Source organism: Labrus mixtus, chromosome 24 (genome assembly GCF_963584025.1).
Source record: "Labrus mixtus chromosome 24, fLabMix1.1, whole genome shotgun sequence".
In the NCBI taxonomy this organism is placed as follows: Eukaryota; Metazoa; Chordata; class Actinopteri; order Labriformes; family Labridae; genus Labrus; species Labrus mixtus.
This window is the reverse complement of record NC_083635.1, coordinates 3650044-3667083: the sequence shown is the minus strand read 5'-3', so window position 1 is coordinate 3667083 and position 17040 is coordinate 3650044. Positions and strand designations below refer to the sequence as shown.

At 39.1% G+C, this 17040-nt stretch overlaps 2 protein-coding genes across 2 annotated transcripts; one reads left to right on the top strand and one right to left on the bottom strand.

Annotated features, from left to right (window-relative positions):
• The first annotated feature begins 52 nt into the window (after window positions 1-52).
• Window positions 53-11082, top strand: fam171b (family with sequence similarity 171 member B). The gene is made up of 8 exons (XM_061032625.1): window positions 53-424; window positions 2516-2749; window positions 4726-4818; window positions 5202-5360; window positions 5600-5770; window positions 5966-6082; window positions 6179-6302; window positions 6607-11082. The coding sequence occupies exons 1-8, from the start codon at window positions 196-198 to the stop codon at window positions 7901-7903; spliced, it is 2424 nt and encodes an 807-aa protein (XP_060888608.1). The 5' UTR covers window positions 53-195; the 3' UTR covers window positions 7904-11082.
• Window positions 11083-11257: 175 nt separating this feature from the next.
• On the bottom strand, window positions 11258-16827 carry zswim2 (zinc finger, SWIM-type containing 2). The gene is made up of 10 exons (XM_061032587.1): window positions 16736-16827; window positions 15273-15429; window positions 15094-15170; window positions 14546-14586; window positions 14096-14330; window positions 13517-13768; window positions 13134-13218; window positions 12865-12944; window positions 12559-12727; window positions 11258-12245 (listed from the first exon to the last, which is right to left on the bottom strand). The coding sequence occupies exons 2-10, from the start codon at window positions 15420-15422 to the stop codon at window positions 11619-11621; spliced, it is 1716 nt and encodes a 571-aa protein (XP_060888570.1). The 5' UTR covers window positions 15423-15429; window positions 16736-16827; the 3' UTR covers window positions 11258-11618.
• Between the last annotated feature and the right edge of the window lie 213 nt (window positions 16828-17040).

Genomic DNA, 17040 nt, shown 5'->3' with positions numbered 1-17040 from the left:
ACGATCTTTGGCTACACACGCCCAGCCTCAGCACCAGCTCATCCTTTCTTCACGGGGCTTTCCCCCGTATGTGCGCACCGTCGTTTCAAGAAACCATGAAAAGCACGAGGCCTTCGTGATCAAGAGACTGACGCCAGTGGACCTCGTTCTCCTGCCCTGGTCCGGTATGTCTTTGAGCCTGCTTCCCCTCTCGCCATGCCCTCTGCTGAACGCCACCTGCCGCCGCCGCTTCTGCTGCTCTTTCTTCCGTCGCTGCTACTGATTTCGTGCCTGGATGGAGCGGTGGGAGCAGCGGAGGAGGGCGGCGGCCTGCCTTCCTCCTCGTCGCCCGGGGACAATAGCCTCAACGTCGTGGTAGGAGACCAGTCCGGCATCGACCCGTCCACCCCGGGGAGATCTGCGAGCCCCTCCGATGTAACAGCAGGTAAACAAAAACAGAAAGAGTCAGTCATTGTTAGAGAAAATTGAAATAAGCTGCAACACACTGTGACTCATAAGTGAAGAGAGTTAGCTGAGCATCTCATGCTTGTGTTTTTGTTTTTATTTAGCTGGAGCCAAAACGTGATGTCATCTGTTTTGTAATAATAATCTATGTAAATTTCCTGTGCATATGTACAATAAAATAAGATTTCCTGCACTTTAAATCTGTCTTTACAGTGCAACATGTACACAAACAAAATATCAGAAGGGCATTTAATTAGACGCTTTTAAGAAATTTGGTACAATGCATAATTTGAGTGAAGAAAAAAAACAAATCCTTTATACAGGGCAAATTGATATGAACTGAAATATGAGCTATTTTGTGCAGGTTACACCTTTAAGGTAGCTGTAACCCTTCTCACCCATCTCGGCATAGATTGTTTGTTTTCTTCATAGTAGACAACAGTGCCTTGTTATTAAGGAAATCACAATCAAATCAAGTTAGCTATTGTTTGGATTTTTACACCCCCCTTCTTTTTGTATCACAGATAATACAATTTCATTCAACCTGACTCTTCAAAGATGATTGATTGAATGCAAACGTATTTAGGAGTCTTAAAAGCATTTTCAATAGAGTGATTAAAGATTTAAACTGGAAGCTGTTCCAGTATGTGTCTTTGTACATAACATGGTTTAAACATTTCTTAAATAAAATTTGATCTCAACCTGTCCATATTACTTGTATAATCTCCTTATCATTAAGGATTTCTACATTCAAATGATGTTCTCTGCAGTTTCTTATTAAACAATATACATGCTATATGGATGTAAACATACATTTCAAAATAAAATAACAAAATACAACGCTGCAATAAAACTGACGCTTCAAAAATGATAGATTGAATGAAAACTGTGGAAATAAACATATCATATTTCAGGATTTATATAATATGCTTGCAGAGAAAAGGGAAATGTTGCTCAAATTTAAGTAAATTCCATCTTTAACTACATTGTTTTGTATTTTCTGCACTTAAATGAAGAGACATATTCATGTAGGTAGAAATAAAATCCTATTCTGGATATATTATTTTCCCAAAATTAGAAGGGTTAGGGTTATTTTAGGACATTTTCTACAACATGAGCAATTTCCATTTCCTTCCACTTTTATATTACTCTGAGCTATTTGTCTGACTAATCGGCTATTTTTATAAAAAATCTATAATTCAAAAGCAGTCTGGCCAACACCATAATAGGATTAAGGAGTATAATTTGCAGGTTTGAGGGATTTGAGGTGTTATCTTTTGGGCCTGAGCTGGTGATGTGTTAATGTGGAGCTTGGTTGCTGTTACAGTAGCTGAGCCTGTGCACAGCAATGGCCTCTGGATGCCGGGTTTACACACTGTAATCACCAAAGTAAACATCGACAGCATATATTAATGCTCGCTAGGAAGTCCAGTTCAGCCGCCATTTGTGCCAACTCAGAATCAGATGTAGAGGTTGTGTATGAAGGGTAAAACGTGCAACATGGCAGTTGTTTTTGCTGCATTTATCGTTGATATTTCCAGAGTAAAGGATGTTTATAAATATATTTTAACAAATACAAATGTTTAGGAATACAGCATTGCATTAAATCTTGCCCTTTCATTACAAGTGTTTGACTAGAACCGATTTATTTAAGTGGCAAAATATGAATCTGGATTTATTTTTACTGAAAGATAAGAAGGAAAGGTTGCTGAAATATGAGCCTGTGTGTGCAGAGTGTCCCTTTTAACATTCTCAAATGTGCATGTAAGTCAAAGTGGAGGGTTAGATGAAAGGCAGGGGAAGGAACGTGCCACATTGCAGTCTGTTTTGATGTATTTTTCATTCAGCCAGCGATTTCAGCCGTGCATGCCTCATCACTTTTTCATGGTGAGAGAAAGGTTAGTGACGACTGCTGAGAGGAAGCACATGCAGAGACACATGTAATACATTGATTTCATACAGGGAGGGTTAAAGAAATAAGAGGATAAATACACTTGGTTAGATTTTCTTAACATTTTAACACAAACTGGGACATTGAGAGGATGTAATGACGATTGTGTTTTCTCACCAGAGTCCCCGTTCGCCCTGAAAGTCCTGGTGAGAGACATGGTGACCCGACAGCCGCTGCAGGGGGCTTCTGTGGATGTTTACGTAAACCACACATTAAAGAGCTCAGCACAAACAGGAGATACAGGTGATGTTCTGCTCTGGGTGGATTACAGTCCAGGTCTCAGTTTGACTCTGCTGGGAAACATGGAGGGCTACGTCCCCACCCCTGTGCCCTGGAGCACCAACAAGAGACCCCGTGAGTAACAACCCCAACGACATTTAAGCTTTTCGTCAGCTGACGTCTTTATCTGTAGCTTTATGTCTATATATCCACATATACTGTAAAGTTGAGGGGAAACATGTATTTTCTCAGCTTTCTTTATTTAGAACTACATTTCCTAAGCATGGCTTCTCTGATGTAAGGACAACTTCTTAAAAAAGTTTACACAACCACAGACAACATGTATATTATATTGCATTTTGTGTCAATTACTATTTTGTAAACTGAGCATTCATTTTTATGACAGCGCTTGCAGCCATCTCAAAAGTTAAATTTGTAAAACATCTAAATTATCTAAGGCTACATTGCGGTTTCAATGTAACCACAACCTAGATTATTTTCAAGAACAACATTTTTTGAGGGAATTAAACACGACATCTATGCGCCATGCTCAATGCACTAATGAAGGGTTGGGAAAAGGTTTAACTTACATTTCATTTTATAATCTTACATCTTGGCAGACTGCTGATGTAGTCTGTGTCAAACATCCCCGTAAAACATTCAAACTATTCTGTAGCTACTACATCTTTCATGTGCTTTTTTTAATTTATTTTTTAGATCTACCGTATATGCCATAACATTTAATTAGAGAAGATGTTTTTAGGTTTCTTTCTGTTCTTTCAGTTTTTGTGTTAGATTTGAATTACCAAAATTAAAAAGTCTGTGAGAGACGGTGTCGATGTGCTATTGAACAAAAGACAGCTTCAGAGTAAAGTTCAACCTCTGGCTCTTCATCACTCAGGAAGTTTTTTATTGTCTGGTCAAAGGGATGTACCCTGAAACAAAATGAAAAAGTGACATAAACATGCTAGAAGTAGTTTCTATTCATCATGTTCACAGACAGCAGGATAGCAAATATCTTGTGGTTAACATCCTCTCTGCTGGATGTTCACCTGACCTGCTCCAGGGTCACAGCTGACCCTGAACCTGACCTCCCCTTTTAGTGAAGCTAAAGAGGATTTAACAACAAGGATTGATCGCAGCATAAAGAGCAAACATAATTAAGACATTTAGCTCATACTTCACCCAACCCAGTGCCATGTTTACAGACACATTTTTCTTCATAGATTTACTGTTTTGGCTGCGTAAAGACAAAAAAGGAAACTTATGATGGGGATGCTGGTTAAGGTTAAAAATGACTACATAAACTGGGGAAATCAAGCATGCTTCTGCTTTACAACACCAACCACGCAGTTCACTTCACACACCTGCATTATTTACAGTCATTACAGATTAATGAAGTGTCTGCGACAACATACAACTTGTCACTGAGGTTTCTTCATGATGAAGCACTTTGTGTTCCCAGTGTTCGGTAACTGAATGCCATCTCCTATCCTCGATGTATTGATCGTCCCTGCAGCTACACGTAGAGAAATATATCCCTGCCTCAGCAAACTGTCTTTGTCCTCCACCGAGTCAAATGCAGAGGGGGGTGGGGGCTCTTCAGCCACAGCGGTATCATGTTGTTGAAAAGAAAAAAAAAAAAAGGAATGGGGCTTAGGTCTGACTCTATTATGTGTTTCCTCTGGTGTGAATGAAAGCAGGGAGGTGGTGTTTTAAAGCAAACATGGAGCAGGTGTCATGAGGGATAAAATCAGAGTGTCATCTGTCGGGACCTGCTTTGCTCTGCATTAAGAGAGGCGCCTCCCTTTTGTGCTGCTGAGCCAGACAGCTGAACCCTAAAAGAAGGCTTGAAGTAATAATGCCACCTGCTGGTGGAACTACACAAATCCATAAGCAGGGTGTTGTTAGGAGAATAAGGCATTTCTGTAATCTCTTATTTAGTGTTGCATTTGAAATTTGAACATTTTTCAGGGGCCATAACTGGGGAATATGCAAAAAAACAAAACAAACACACACATATGTGTATATATATATATATATATATATATATATATATATAGGTATGATGATTGGTGTTTTTACCTGAACTTTGGTTTGCCTTCCTGCAGTTTTCTCGGCTGTGACGCTGCTGCTGCTCCCTCACACTCAGGGCAACATCTGGTTGTTTGAAGACTCCGTCATCATCACTGGGAAGCTACCTGGTAAGTTTATACACTTCTTAGTAAACCTTTATTGGAAATACATTAACTACAGCATAACTTTCACCCTAAATCTCTTTCTTTTTAGATTGCATCTTAAATTTCAATACTTGAGTTGTAAAAATAATGCTTTTTTCGAGAATTAACCAAACTTAAAGTGACAGTTTTGTCCAATTAAGCTCAGTAGATTTTAAGTTTTTGATTCCACAATTTAAAACTTAGACTAAAGACCCGGTTGACTGACATGATAAATTTAATCAGCAAAGCAGAGAGTTTGTCCCTTAAAATAATTAAACACATCTAAGCCCTCAACTTCTGGTGTTAAACATTGCTCTCAGTAATAAGTATGTGATTAAGATGAATAAAATGTCATCTTGTCTTTACAGACAGCTCATCTCAACCAAAGGTTAAGTTCCCCAAAAACCTCCTCACAGTGTCTGATAAGAGCAACATCTCCTCACTGACGGTGTACCTAACTGTACCACAGCACCACCTAGCTAAAGACTGTGCTAACTGCACTCCAGGCATCATCAGCAGCAAATCAGGTAAGTGTTAAATAAGGCCTCATGAATGTTTAAAGCAGTCTGCACTTATTCTTGAGTGATCAATGCTTCTGATATGTCATACATGCTCATCTTAATGAAAAAAATATCTGAAAATACACTAACTGAAAGAAATGAAAGCAGCTAGTTTAGTGTTTTACAGCAATTTTCTGTAGAATAGTTATAAGTCAATGTTTCAACCGCTAAAGTTCTTACATATTTATTCCTCCTGGTGTGTGCAGTGTTCAGGAGCATCGAGCTGAAGGCCGTGGCAACCATTAACGTCCTGCTGTACTCTGGTGGTGAGGAGCTGCAGGTCAGAGGGCCGATTCAGATCAGTCTCCCCCTGAGACACAACACGCACCTCAGGGCTGCTGATACAGTACCAGCCTGGGCCTTTAACATAAAGACAGGTAAGAAATCACTGAATTTTACACATGCTTAACTTAGGGAAAACTAAAGATTTACATGTTGTTGAAGAATTATTCAAAGAATAAGCTACCTGCTGCTTGTTGTTTTTTCAATGACATGCCCCACTCTTCACAGCAAATAAATATAATCAAAATAATCGATTTATTCACTGATGCTTATTTTTATTCTGTTGGAAGGTGCCTGGGAGAATCAGGGTCTGGGGATCGTGAAAAGAGTCAGTGATGAGTTGGTGTGGACCTACACCGCTTCACATCTGGGCCACTGGATCGCTGCTCCCCTTCCCTCAACAAACAGTATGAAACTCTTCTACCTTCTTTAAAATCATGTAAACGGTGTACAGGCTCTGTACTCGTAACAATGTAATGTCTATCTATAATGTGACCGTGTAGATTACCTGGGACATGGTAGCTCTCTGGATTTCTTATCGTACCACACTTACCTGTTGGTGGGAATTCTGGGAGGAACGCTGGCTGTAGTGATCGGAATTCTGTCCTTGCTGCTGTGTCACTGCGGGTAAGAAATCTGCTCAGACACATCGTCAGTCACAATCAAATAACAGATAACAGAACATAATTATTTTAACTGCAGTACTTATTTTAAATCTAGTAAGAATTAATTGATCATAAAAAATATTGCTATTACAAAATCTTCAACTTTATTTTACTTCTCTTTGTATTGATAATAGTTTAATCAAGTTCATCCAGTTGGACTCTCCTTCTCTCTTGCTCTTGCTGGTTTCCACGTTTCATATTCTGGCTTTACAAACCCAATGAGACTGTATTCCATCCTGATTCACTTCTGTTTCTCTCGTGTACAGAAGTTCTCACCGAGAACCCAGGAGGAGGAGAGCACGCTTCTCCAAACTCACCGTGGTGAAAAAAGACCAAACCACCTCCACCCATATGGAAGAGGGTTTGCTTTTCAGATCCGGTGAAAACAGCCTTGCCTCCTGCAGCGTCCAGTGTGAACCCTTGTCCACGCCGCGTCACAAGGCCAACTACAACATCTACGTGGAGGATCCAGGGAGTTGCCTGGCTGCTCCTTTTTACGAGAACATCACTTTGGATCGAATCAAAGGTTCCCAACAGTCGTCTCACTACATCAACAACGATGAGGTGGCTCGAATTCGAGAGAAGTCAGAGCAGAACAAGAACATGAACACTGACAACTTCTTTCAAGATAAGCTGGTTCATCTGTACAACCAGCCAGTGGCGATTATTCAGGCGTCTGAGCTTTTCAGTAATCAAGAGCAGCAACTGTCAGGGTGTAAGTCTGCCACTTTTCCCCGCAATGGAGCAGAGTATGACACAGAACCAGCTAGTAAAGACAGCTACACCCAGACGCTACCCAAACACTCCCAAAGCGGCAACAGTCCACAGCAGAGCAGCCAGGATGAGCCACAGCCTCTGGAGACTCCTCCCCAAGGCCAAGGCCCAAACCCCAGCGTGTGGGGACGTTACAGTAACCTCCTGGAATCCTCCGTCTCCGTGCCCGGGACTCTTAATGAGGCAGCTGGGATGCAGGGCTTCAGCAGTGGGCATGGCGTACCCAGCGAGCTGCAGGGGATTTCAGAGCGTACCTTGTTGGAGTTGACCCGGGGAAAGCCCTTGTCATCAAGAGCCTGGTTCGTCTCCTTGGATGGAAAGCCAGCCGCACAAGTTCGCCACTCCATCATCGAGCTCCAGAACCGCCACCGCCCACCGAGCAGCAACGACACCAGCCTGGACTCTGGTGTGGACATGAACGAGCCTCAGCATAGTATGCGTGAGACGGAGCGTGACAGGCGTTCATTCCGAGCCTCGTCCCTGCCGCACCACAGCCGAGGGGGGCGGTATGTCGAAGAGCAAGACCTGAGCAGTAGCGAGAGTGGCACAACCGCCACATGCACGCCAGAGGACCCTTCTCTAAGGAACATTTTAGATGGAAGCAGCGGGGCTATACCCAACATTCCTGAAGAGCGAGATGGGATGGATACGTCCAGCGCTCAGGAAGACAGTGAGTCAAGAGGAACGCCACCTCCACGGCGCCTCAGGAAGGTGAGAGAGAAGGGCAAGACAGAAAAGAGGAGTGCCAAACATGTTCGAGAAGGGCGTCCTCTCACCAAGCGAAACTAGAGCACGGCTAACACAAAAATTCCTTCATCAGTGCTTAATTTTAATGTCCCATTACCCATGTAGCCTACAATAACTATATTCATACAGCTGCCATTTTTCTCTGACATTACGCTCAGGTTGTGGAGCTCAAACCCTGTTAAAATCACACTGCTGTGTTTCAGACTATAAGTCATATCAATGTAGGAAATCTTGGAAGCTACTGAAAGCTAACATTTTTAAACAAATATGGCCAAGTGTCCCTTGAGATTATCACTATTAATTGTTTTTCAAAGTTTTTTATCAATAACAAAATGAGAAAGACCATACAGTGCTAAAACATTAGAACTGAATTCAAGCTTCCAACCCTGGCACACACTGTCAGATAAAAAAGGTTGTCGTGTGAATACGGTGAAATGAACTACCCTCACCACATTGTGTCATCAGTGCCGACTGATTTAAATGAGTCTTTACCACTTGTGCTCACACAGGCATCGTTGTTGTTAATTTATGTGATTGTACAACTTTGCCAAAGAATGCTAAGCTAGCTCAAGAAACAACGCAGGATCTATGTCATGTTGAAGCTTCATGTAGCTGCTGTTACTGTAGAAACGTTTGTGCACCATGTCATGCACCACGCTGAATTTTTCCTGAATCTGAAGAACACCAGCGAGATTCTTCACAGCAAAACGTCCATGTGAACACGATATCCCATAATCCCACAGTACTGGCATTAAAGAGGGTGCCTTCTTACTGCCTGTAAGTATTCACTATGATTACAAAGGGCACAGCATTTGTCGATCAATCGGGTGAGAAAACAGGATGGACACGGATACAGGTCTATGTGTAGTGCACTTATCCTCACCGAAAATGCCTGCTGTTAATTAAATACGAAATAGAAGCTTTCCCGACACCTTGTTTAGATCATCCTGAATCATTTAACTTGAGTAAAAAAAACTCTGGGGTTTATGATTGGAAGCAGCTTGGTCACAAAAATATTCCTTCACATGGGGAAAAAAACACTGATGTACATTGGAAAACTAAGCTGACATTTTCAAGTTATGACCTGATATTTAAGGTTTTAAGCCCACAATAATTTTAGAATGCATGAAAATGAATGTTTCCTTTGAGTGTATGAAAATGGCTTTACTGTAGAGCTAACTTAACGCCATAGTAGCTGTTAGATTACTTGTTGACTGAATAATTTCTTTCATTGTCTAGTCTTGAACAGAGACTGTTGTGCTGCCAACTATAACTACTGTCAGGAACTATTACATATTACACAGGCCCAGTAACTACAGTTTGAAACCACATCCATGGGTTTAAAATCATTTAATCATTTTACTTGATTTCTATATGTGGCTGGAAAGTGTTTGACAATTTGGGTGACCTTAGAGAAGTAACCCATGTTAAAATCAGCTTACTTGAACACTCTGAGAATGGGACATTTCTGATCGGATTGAAGGGTGTTTGTATAGTTGTTAAAAGTGCACAGCTCGGAGTTAAAAACTACAATTTGTATTTTGAGGTTAAGAAGTTCAAACCCTTTTACCTAGGCCCTGAAGTTATGATTCATCGTTTTTATTATTGCTGCTTTCTTAGATTTTTGAATATAGTCAGAAACCTTGTCATTTTTTTCTTGCAGATAGATTTTTTGGTGCCTTAAGAGTTAACATTTCAAAACTACTCCAAAACATTTAAAACTATATTGACTTGTTACTTATTACCTAGTACTTGTTTTGTATTGGAGAAAGAAATTCAGTTTTCATTTGATATTCAATGAAAGTATAAAAATAATGGTGCTCAACGTATAGTACACAGAGTGCTTAAGGCTCTGGGGGTAGCGACGTTGATTGTTGATCATTGGTTGACGACTTATTCTGAATGTTGGTCCATCACTTTGATCCAAACTAAAATACATGGACTGCCATATTTTATTCAAGATGACACTTTGTTACTTTGGTGATCCCTCTTCCACAATACGATTGATAATTGTGGCTTTATGTGAATCTCTACAACTCTTCAACAGCATCAGTGATCTCTTACATTTTCAACAATTCAAAAATGTAAACTTTTGTAATTAGTTTTAGTGCTAATTAGTCGGTGTTACCATGCTAACATGCTGAGTAAAGAAGGGGAAAAATATCAACTTTACACCTGCTAAAAATCACCAAGCTAGCACTTTTTGTTAGCATGTTAGTGAGCTACAGACATTAGCATTTAGCTTATGGTTAACAAGACTGCAGGTTCCTAATTTTGTCTGGGTTTAACCATTTTCAATATACTGCATAACAACGTATTAGTACAATACCAGATTTTTAAATTTTGATATGATTCTAGTAGAAATCAAATGATATCAATACCTGTTTCAACACCACGGCAACTAAAATAAAGTCATGGCTGCATAATATTGGGTAATTGTAAAAGCTGGCACAAAATGTATTTGTGCAGTTTAGACAGTGGTCTCACTCTTTGGCTTGTGGTAGCTTTTCTGATCTGTAGTTTTATAAAGGGTCTGTAGTTTTGATACTATCCATCATTGAAATAATGGACATTGTATCATTTTAAAACACGTGGTATCAAACAGTATTGAACATTTTTGAAGTATCCAAAATTTTGACAACCTTAAAATGTATTCAGAAGTATTTTACTTCAGGAAAATGTGAAAGAACAAAGTAAAGTGAATGCCTCTTCTTCATGTCTGTTCCATACTCATTAACTTTGCAGCTTTTGTCTTCAGTCAAATCAAGCACGCCACACTTTAATATGTGCCCTGTTGTCACAATGGCACACATCAATCCCACAAACCTTCTGAGGTTATAAACACTAAAATAACAATAGCAACAACATAGTATGATGCTGGTATCATTGGTCATCCATAATAAGTTCAGCAAAAACAAAATATAGATAGCAATATTTGCCATAAATCAAAAAATTTAAATTGAATTTTGCAGCAACAATTTTGCCATGTTTAGTCTTCCGTCATGGTATGTATTGTAAAATGTTTCATGAATGAGTTTACTTCGTATTTATTGACTCAATTCTGCAGCCAATACCTGACATTCTTTTGTCTGTATATAGGAGAGCAACATTTTATGTTATTTAGTGAGTGTCTGTTTAAAGGGGTGTACAACAAACCTGAGCTTTGTAGTTTTAAATGTAGCAACAATTTGAGCACTTAATCATTCAGTTTGCTTTTTAGCACCATCATCAGCTTGAAACGATGAAGGTGTATCTTATCCAGCTACACTTTGTGCTGATAACTCTTTACAAGCAAATCAAACCTACTGCCACTCCCGTTTTAAAGTGATATCGCTGAATGTATTTGTATTGATTTTCATGTGTTTTATAGTGTGCTCCTTTTGTGTCTAGCCATTTAACCTCATGAGCTTTAGTTTCTTTTAAATTGGGCACCTCTTGTGTTTACCTCTGTAACAATAGTTGTGTTATTAGTCTTGCCTTTTTGTGCACTGAATTAATAAACTTACTTGATACCAATCATTGAGCAGAGGTTGTTTTTTTATTTTTCCAACTTTCATGTATCTAATCATAAGAATATCATTTTAGCAACAAACTTCACACAAAAAAATCTATATCACAGATTTGCTATTTTTTGAATTAACAGTCACACATGTATATTGATTTTTTATGAATGTTTACATATATAAATCAGTGCAGCATTAACCCGTTAAATTCTTCCTATCCAAGATTAGACATTAAAAAACGATGTTTCTGTCTTTCATTGTTGCTGTGTTTTTATCAGGACTCCAGTCATTCTTAGCTCTGACATTTGCCTGTTAGTATCTTTAATATTTGCTGCGCTTGTCCTTTTGGGCTGCAGCCTCGTTCGCCTTGCAGGAGAGCCCGCTGCAGCTGAGAGATCTAACTCTGGTCTGCATAATCCTACAAAAAGGTTTGGCCCAGGTTGATCTCTGATATTTGTCACTGCAGGACACTGATTGGGTGAAACAAGAGTGTGTTTTGTTTTTGATGATGATTTTGAGTCACATTTACTTACAGAAAAGGGGCTGTTCTCAGGAGTTTGTTTTCTCTGCAAATCACTTTTTCTGTCAATTGACTCCTTCTGTGTCGTCGTGTTTAAAGTAAGTAAACGCACCTCTAGGTTCAGAGAACCATGAGAAGGAGAGACTTTGGTGTTTGAATTTCTAAGTGCCACTCCAGGAACAAACAGGTCCTTTAAGTCATTTTCTGCTGGTTTTGCATGCTCACTGTAAAGGCAGGAGGCCAATTTAGCTGGAGTCTTCCTTTCACTACTTCTCCAAGTCAAAGGATTATAAATGACAAATCCATCCAAGGGGCAGCAGTTGGTCTTCAGCAGGATCCTGTCCACACATTCGATGTGAAACTGAGGCATGGGGAGGGGGGGGAATGAGAGAGGAGGTGGTTCTGATTTGCATCACATTTCTTTAAATCATTATGTTGTTATGTTTAATCATCTCTGATTGTTGAAACACTCTGAGCTACTTAATGCACTTTGCAGATTCTAAATAAAAGCAGACTGAGTTGTTTTTTTTTTTTTTAGTTCAGGTTGGAAGGAACAGAAGTTTTTCTCATGTTAAAAAATAAATAATCCAAATCCTCGGATTTAGTACCAACACTTTCAGCATTGTTTACATTTATGCTTTTGGTGTATTCAGACACAAACAGAGTATGTTTACCTTGTGATGGCAGGGCAGAGTTCGGACATGCTGGCCCAAGTTAAAGTCTTGCAGGCAGATGCGACACTGCAGCCCTACATCTAAGAGCTGAGACCGGGGTCTCACCTTGACTGTAGGAAGACAGGCTAGGATGTTTTCTGGAAGAAGGTCCGCAGCTACTGGGATGACGCTATGTAAGAGGATAGGATGAAGCATACACTGATGGTCATTTTTCTGTACTCAGTGAGTTTTTTTTATAAAGGTATAAAGAGTGAACAGATTTTGAATCAGAGCTTTGAAATTTTAAAGATGTATTTAAGAATTTACCTGTCATTTAATGAAGGACAGCTTGCTCCGGTTGGTTCGTCACTCAAGTCTCCCACAAGGTGCCACATTTCTTTCCTTTTCTGTTTATGGTTAAATCAGGGTTTTTATCTTAAAGAATGTTTAATAAATGCCACAAGTGGTACAAAGATCACATCAAAGTTTAGCCTTATCTGAATCCTTATTACTTATTTTTATTATCAAAGAAGACTACAGAAGACTGAAGCCTTGGAGAATAGTTAATTTTGTACAAGTTTTATTTTAAAGCTTACTGCTCGAGAGGTGAATAGATGCTGTTGGTGACAGTCCTTATTTATACAGTCTTCACAGAGATAGAAGTAACTGCAGACTGTACATCTGAAATAATGATAAATGATAAAAGATTGAAAGAAGATATTAGAGCCCAATATGACTTATATTAATCACATATTCAGCTTACAAAAATACACTGAAATTTACAGGAGAGTACAGGAATAGGACATTGGGAGAGCACAAAGGTTTTCTTATTAATTTTGCATTTGAAGAAAAAGTTGAAATGTTGTGAATAAAGTCAGTCATAGGACTAGCAACAATGAACAATGAAGTAAAATTATCAGGGAAAGTTTATTTATTATTTTTATTATCACAAAATGAGTTATGGCAGCTACTTGCTTACTTGAAACATTTGCCGATGACTGGGCAGACCAGACAGCTGTTACAGAGAACTCCCAGGTGTCTCTCTGGCTTCTCTCTTTCTGCAGCAGTGAAGAGCCGTGCTGTGTTTCTAACCTGCTCCTGGAGCAGCTTCAAAGAGCTGAAATCCTCCCTGCACAGCGGGCACTTCACTGTTTCCTCTTTATCCGAGAGTCTCTGGTGATCTGCCCACACCTTCATGCAGGAGATGTGGATGTTGTTGCCACAACCAAACCTGAGAGAGACAAGGAAAACAAAAAACAAATGCATCTGCACAATGCTGAAAATAAACATTGCCCAGAGCATTACTTTGTTATTGAATGAAATGTCCTGTTTTTAAATATCAGGAGATTTGAACATCCGAAAATCTGTGCTTGTTCTTTCCTTCAAACACGTGCCGTATGTCAACGGTTGGATGTGCTTTATTGGAAGTCATAATACTATGGGGTTATGTTCTGGCCAGTAGTGCAACAAAAGTTGACTAAAACAGCTTATGTCAGCCTGAAAAATGACTAAAGAATACAATAACAGTGTAAATCCCCGTCCAAAATCGGCCACACACCTGCAGTAACACACAGGCTGTTTTTTCTCCAGCAGCTCCTCTTGGCAGATAGGACACACATCCTGGCCTTCGATAACTTTCCGGCACACACTTCCAGCATCCCCGCCCGTGGCAGGTTGGCTCAGGGTTCCCGAAGCAGCAAACGGATCATTTTCTATCCGGTGGGCTTTGGTTTGGTGTAAACCATGGAGCACCTCCAAGATCTGTCTCTCCACAAGTCCAGGCTGGAATGAATCTGGAGCAGAGTTATTTTTAAGACTGCATGTCAACAGAAGAACATGGACAAGGCTAGGTCAGTTCATTGGAACTTTCAATGAACTTAAAGTACAAGCTCTAATAAACCAAATACAGTTCTAAATCACTTTTTCAAGTCTCTTTTCCAAGTTTGAATGCAGCTGCACTATAAGAAGAAAATGCAATGTTTTTTGTCACTTCATTAAAGCAACTCACATTCATGTTCTCTGGGCAGCCTGAATTTCCGCAGTAAAACCCTGTAAAAATGCAATTGACATTTTCATTCCAGGTCTATTATGGCTTGCTTAGAAATTAATATCACATACACATTAACATAATTTCTGTCTTTTAAAAGGATCTTATATTCAGTAACTTTTTAAGTGTATTTGCCTTAACTTAAATACATATTGTACTATAACCAAATACTTCAAAGATCAAAACAACTAAACAGTACAACAGATCAAAAACCCTAACTAACTATTCTTTTTCAGTATCAATCCCTGAACAGCAGACACTATTTGGTGCAGGTTGAACAGAAACTAGAAACCAAATTCCTGAAAAACATCAATATTTTTCCAGAACATATGGTTTAGCATGTTATAATATATAATATATCATATTAAATAACATTTCTGTACTTGCTTGTCCGAGCGCATTAACTGTTACAAAGATGAAGGATAAGTTTTATTTTTTTAGCTGTTTTTACATGCTTTAGTCTTAATGATACATTTTACTCAAAATGTCTCTGTCTGCGTTATTCGTACCAGCAGATGTGTTTGCATGGCTCCTGCTCCCTTGTAAACACAGGACATGTGCAGTTATGTGGGTTACCCAAGCACACCTGAAACATAAACAGGACAATATTATCTTGGAGTAAAGACACAAAACTTTTTATTTTTTTTATTTTTTTATCATGACCATCCTGAATCACAGAATGATTCACCTTGAAGTTTTTGGCGTCTCCCTCCTCTCTGAGCAGGAATCCTGTAGGTCCGAAGGACTTCAGGAGAAATATAGTTGTGTTCAGGGCTTGGTCTTGGTGGAAACTCACTGCATTGCTGACTGTGTTCCTCCAGGTGATTTTCCTGAACATTGTGTCACTGTAAAATACAGATGCTCATCATTTACTGAACATGTGATAATGAAAAGCAGGATGCAGATGATCTAGAACTGCTTGTAGGTAGATGATGGATTGATAACACCGGACACAATTAGTGTGGCAGATGCTTCACTTTGTACAGTTAAAAAGTACAGTTCTTTCTACAGTGTTTCTATTTTATACTAGGCAAAACTTTTACTTTACTTAATTTGAAGCCAAAATTTCCTTTTTTTTTTAATCGCTAAACTATTTACATTTTTGTACAGGACGTTTGCTTTCCAAAAGAATCATATACGTCCTTTATTACAAATGTACCCTCTACTGTGTTACATACTAAGACATTAAATTCCTCTTTCGTGTTTTCTTAGATTTAAATCTGCACGATATATACCGTAAACATTATGAAATGAGCAATATGGCAAAATTAGTACTTCTGGGAACATTTTGAGGTTAAGGAAAGATGTTAGGAGAATTCATAAAGGACTTAGGGAAAGGCGATCTCGTTGCTCTGACAATCCGACCACATTTCCACTAGGTCACCTAATTAAATGCGACGGGCCGGCGGAGGTTAATGACGTGGGTCCGCCGTGTTGAAACTACAATATTCCGTAAATGGACTACAAAAAGCGCATCTAAAAAACTTTCCCCTGTGCCTTCTTGCCGGTGAAATAATCCTAATTAACACAAGGTTGGGATTGAAATAAAAGCAATATAGACTACCAGGCTACAAGTAACAAAAGTGAAACCATCAGCTTCCTTTCCACTCAGAAATCAACATCAAAATAAGTATGATTGTATGAAATTAATTGTTACATTAATGCAAGATATAGCCTACACATAATGTTTTAAGCATACAAATGTACAACTGCACAAAGCATTCTTAAGTGAATTAAATATGTTGAATAAAACATCATCTGTGTCACTTTACGATCATCGTTAATGTTCGTGAATGTTCGTGTACGGTCGGATGCGCGACTCGCTTTAAACATTTACCTTCGGTAGATAAAGCCAATAATTTACTTATTTATAAAACTGTTCTCGGAGTATTTTGTTTATTCTACCTTGTTTACTCCCCAGTTTTAACATAGCCGCATGTAAAATAATTTGAAAGAATGCAACCGACGGTGTGGACCATAGACTGTAAAAGTGTTAACGTTGCTAGCTAGCCAAACATTAGCTCATTTAGCTAATTAAGGGTAGATACACCTGGCCACTACTTCCCGTTAGCGCACTCGTTTGATGTCTCAATTTATTTAGGTACGAGTTGAAAATAGTGAAAACTCTTTTAACTAATTTCAAAAACCTACCTCAGAGGTATTTGTCGATATATTGTCCTAAAACCAGCCTCAACTTTTACTGCACCAGCATACTTGACAAGAGGAAGGCTCCAGGACAGTTGCTACCGTCGTCATGGTAACCTGTTGCCTAGGAGATTTTGACCAGTAGAGGGCGACATTGCTAATGGAAATGACCTCAATTCTCGTTTTACTGTTTTGATAAAAAAAAAAAAGGATATTTTTTCTATCTTTTATTCCATGTGTCTAATATATTTCACAGCCAATCAGCATTTATATGTATAGTACAATTATTTATCGCATAGGATTATTTGTGG

What these genes read in the sequence shown, in the direction of transcription:
- zswim2 (XM_061032587.1), bottom strand. Translation starts at nt 15,422, where the DNA reads ATGTTCAGGAAAATCACCTGGAGGAACACAGTCAGCAATGCAGTGAGT. An exon ending in GTCATCGGCAAATGTTTCAA is followed by an intron (nt 13,219 to 13,516) that starts GTAAGCAAGTAG and finishes TCATTATTTCAG; the next exon opens with ATGTACAGTCTGCAGTTACT. An exon ending in TGTCCTTCATTAAATGACAG is followed by an intron (nt 12,728 to 12,864) that starts GTAAATTCTTAA and finishes CCTCTTACATAG; the next exon opens with CGTCATCCCAGTAGCTGCGG.
- fam171b (XM_061032625.1), top strand. Translation starts at nt 196, where the DNA reads ATGCCCTCTGCTGAACGCCACCTGCCGCCGCCGCTTCTGCTGCTCTTT. An exon ending in CCCCTCCGATGTAACAGCAG is followed by an intron (nt 425 to 2,515) that starts GTAAACAAAAAC and finishes TTTTCTCACCAG; the next exon opens with AGTCCCCGTTCGCCCTGAAA. An exon ending in CATCACTGGGAAGCTACCTG is followed by an intron (nt 4,819 to 5,201) that starts GTAAGTTTATAC and finishes TTGTCTTTACAG; the next exon opens with ACAGCTCATCTCAACCAAAG.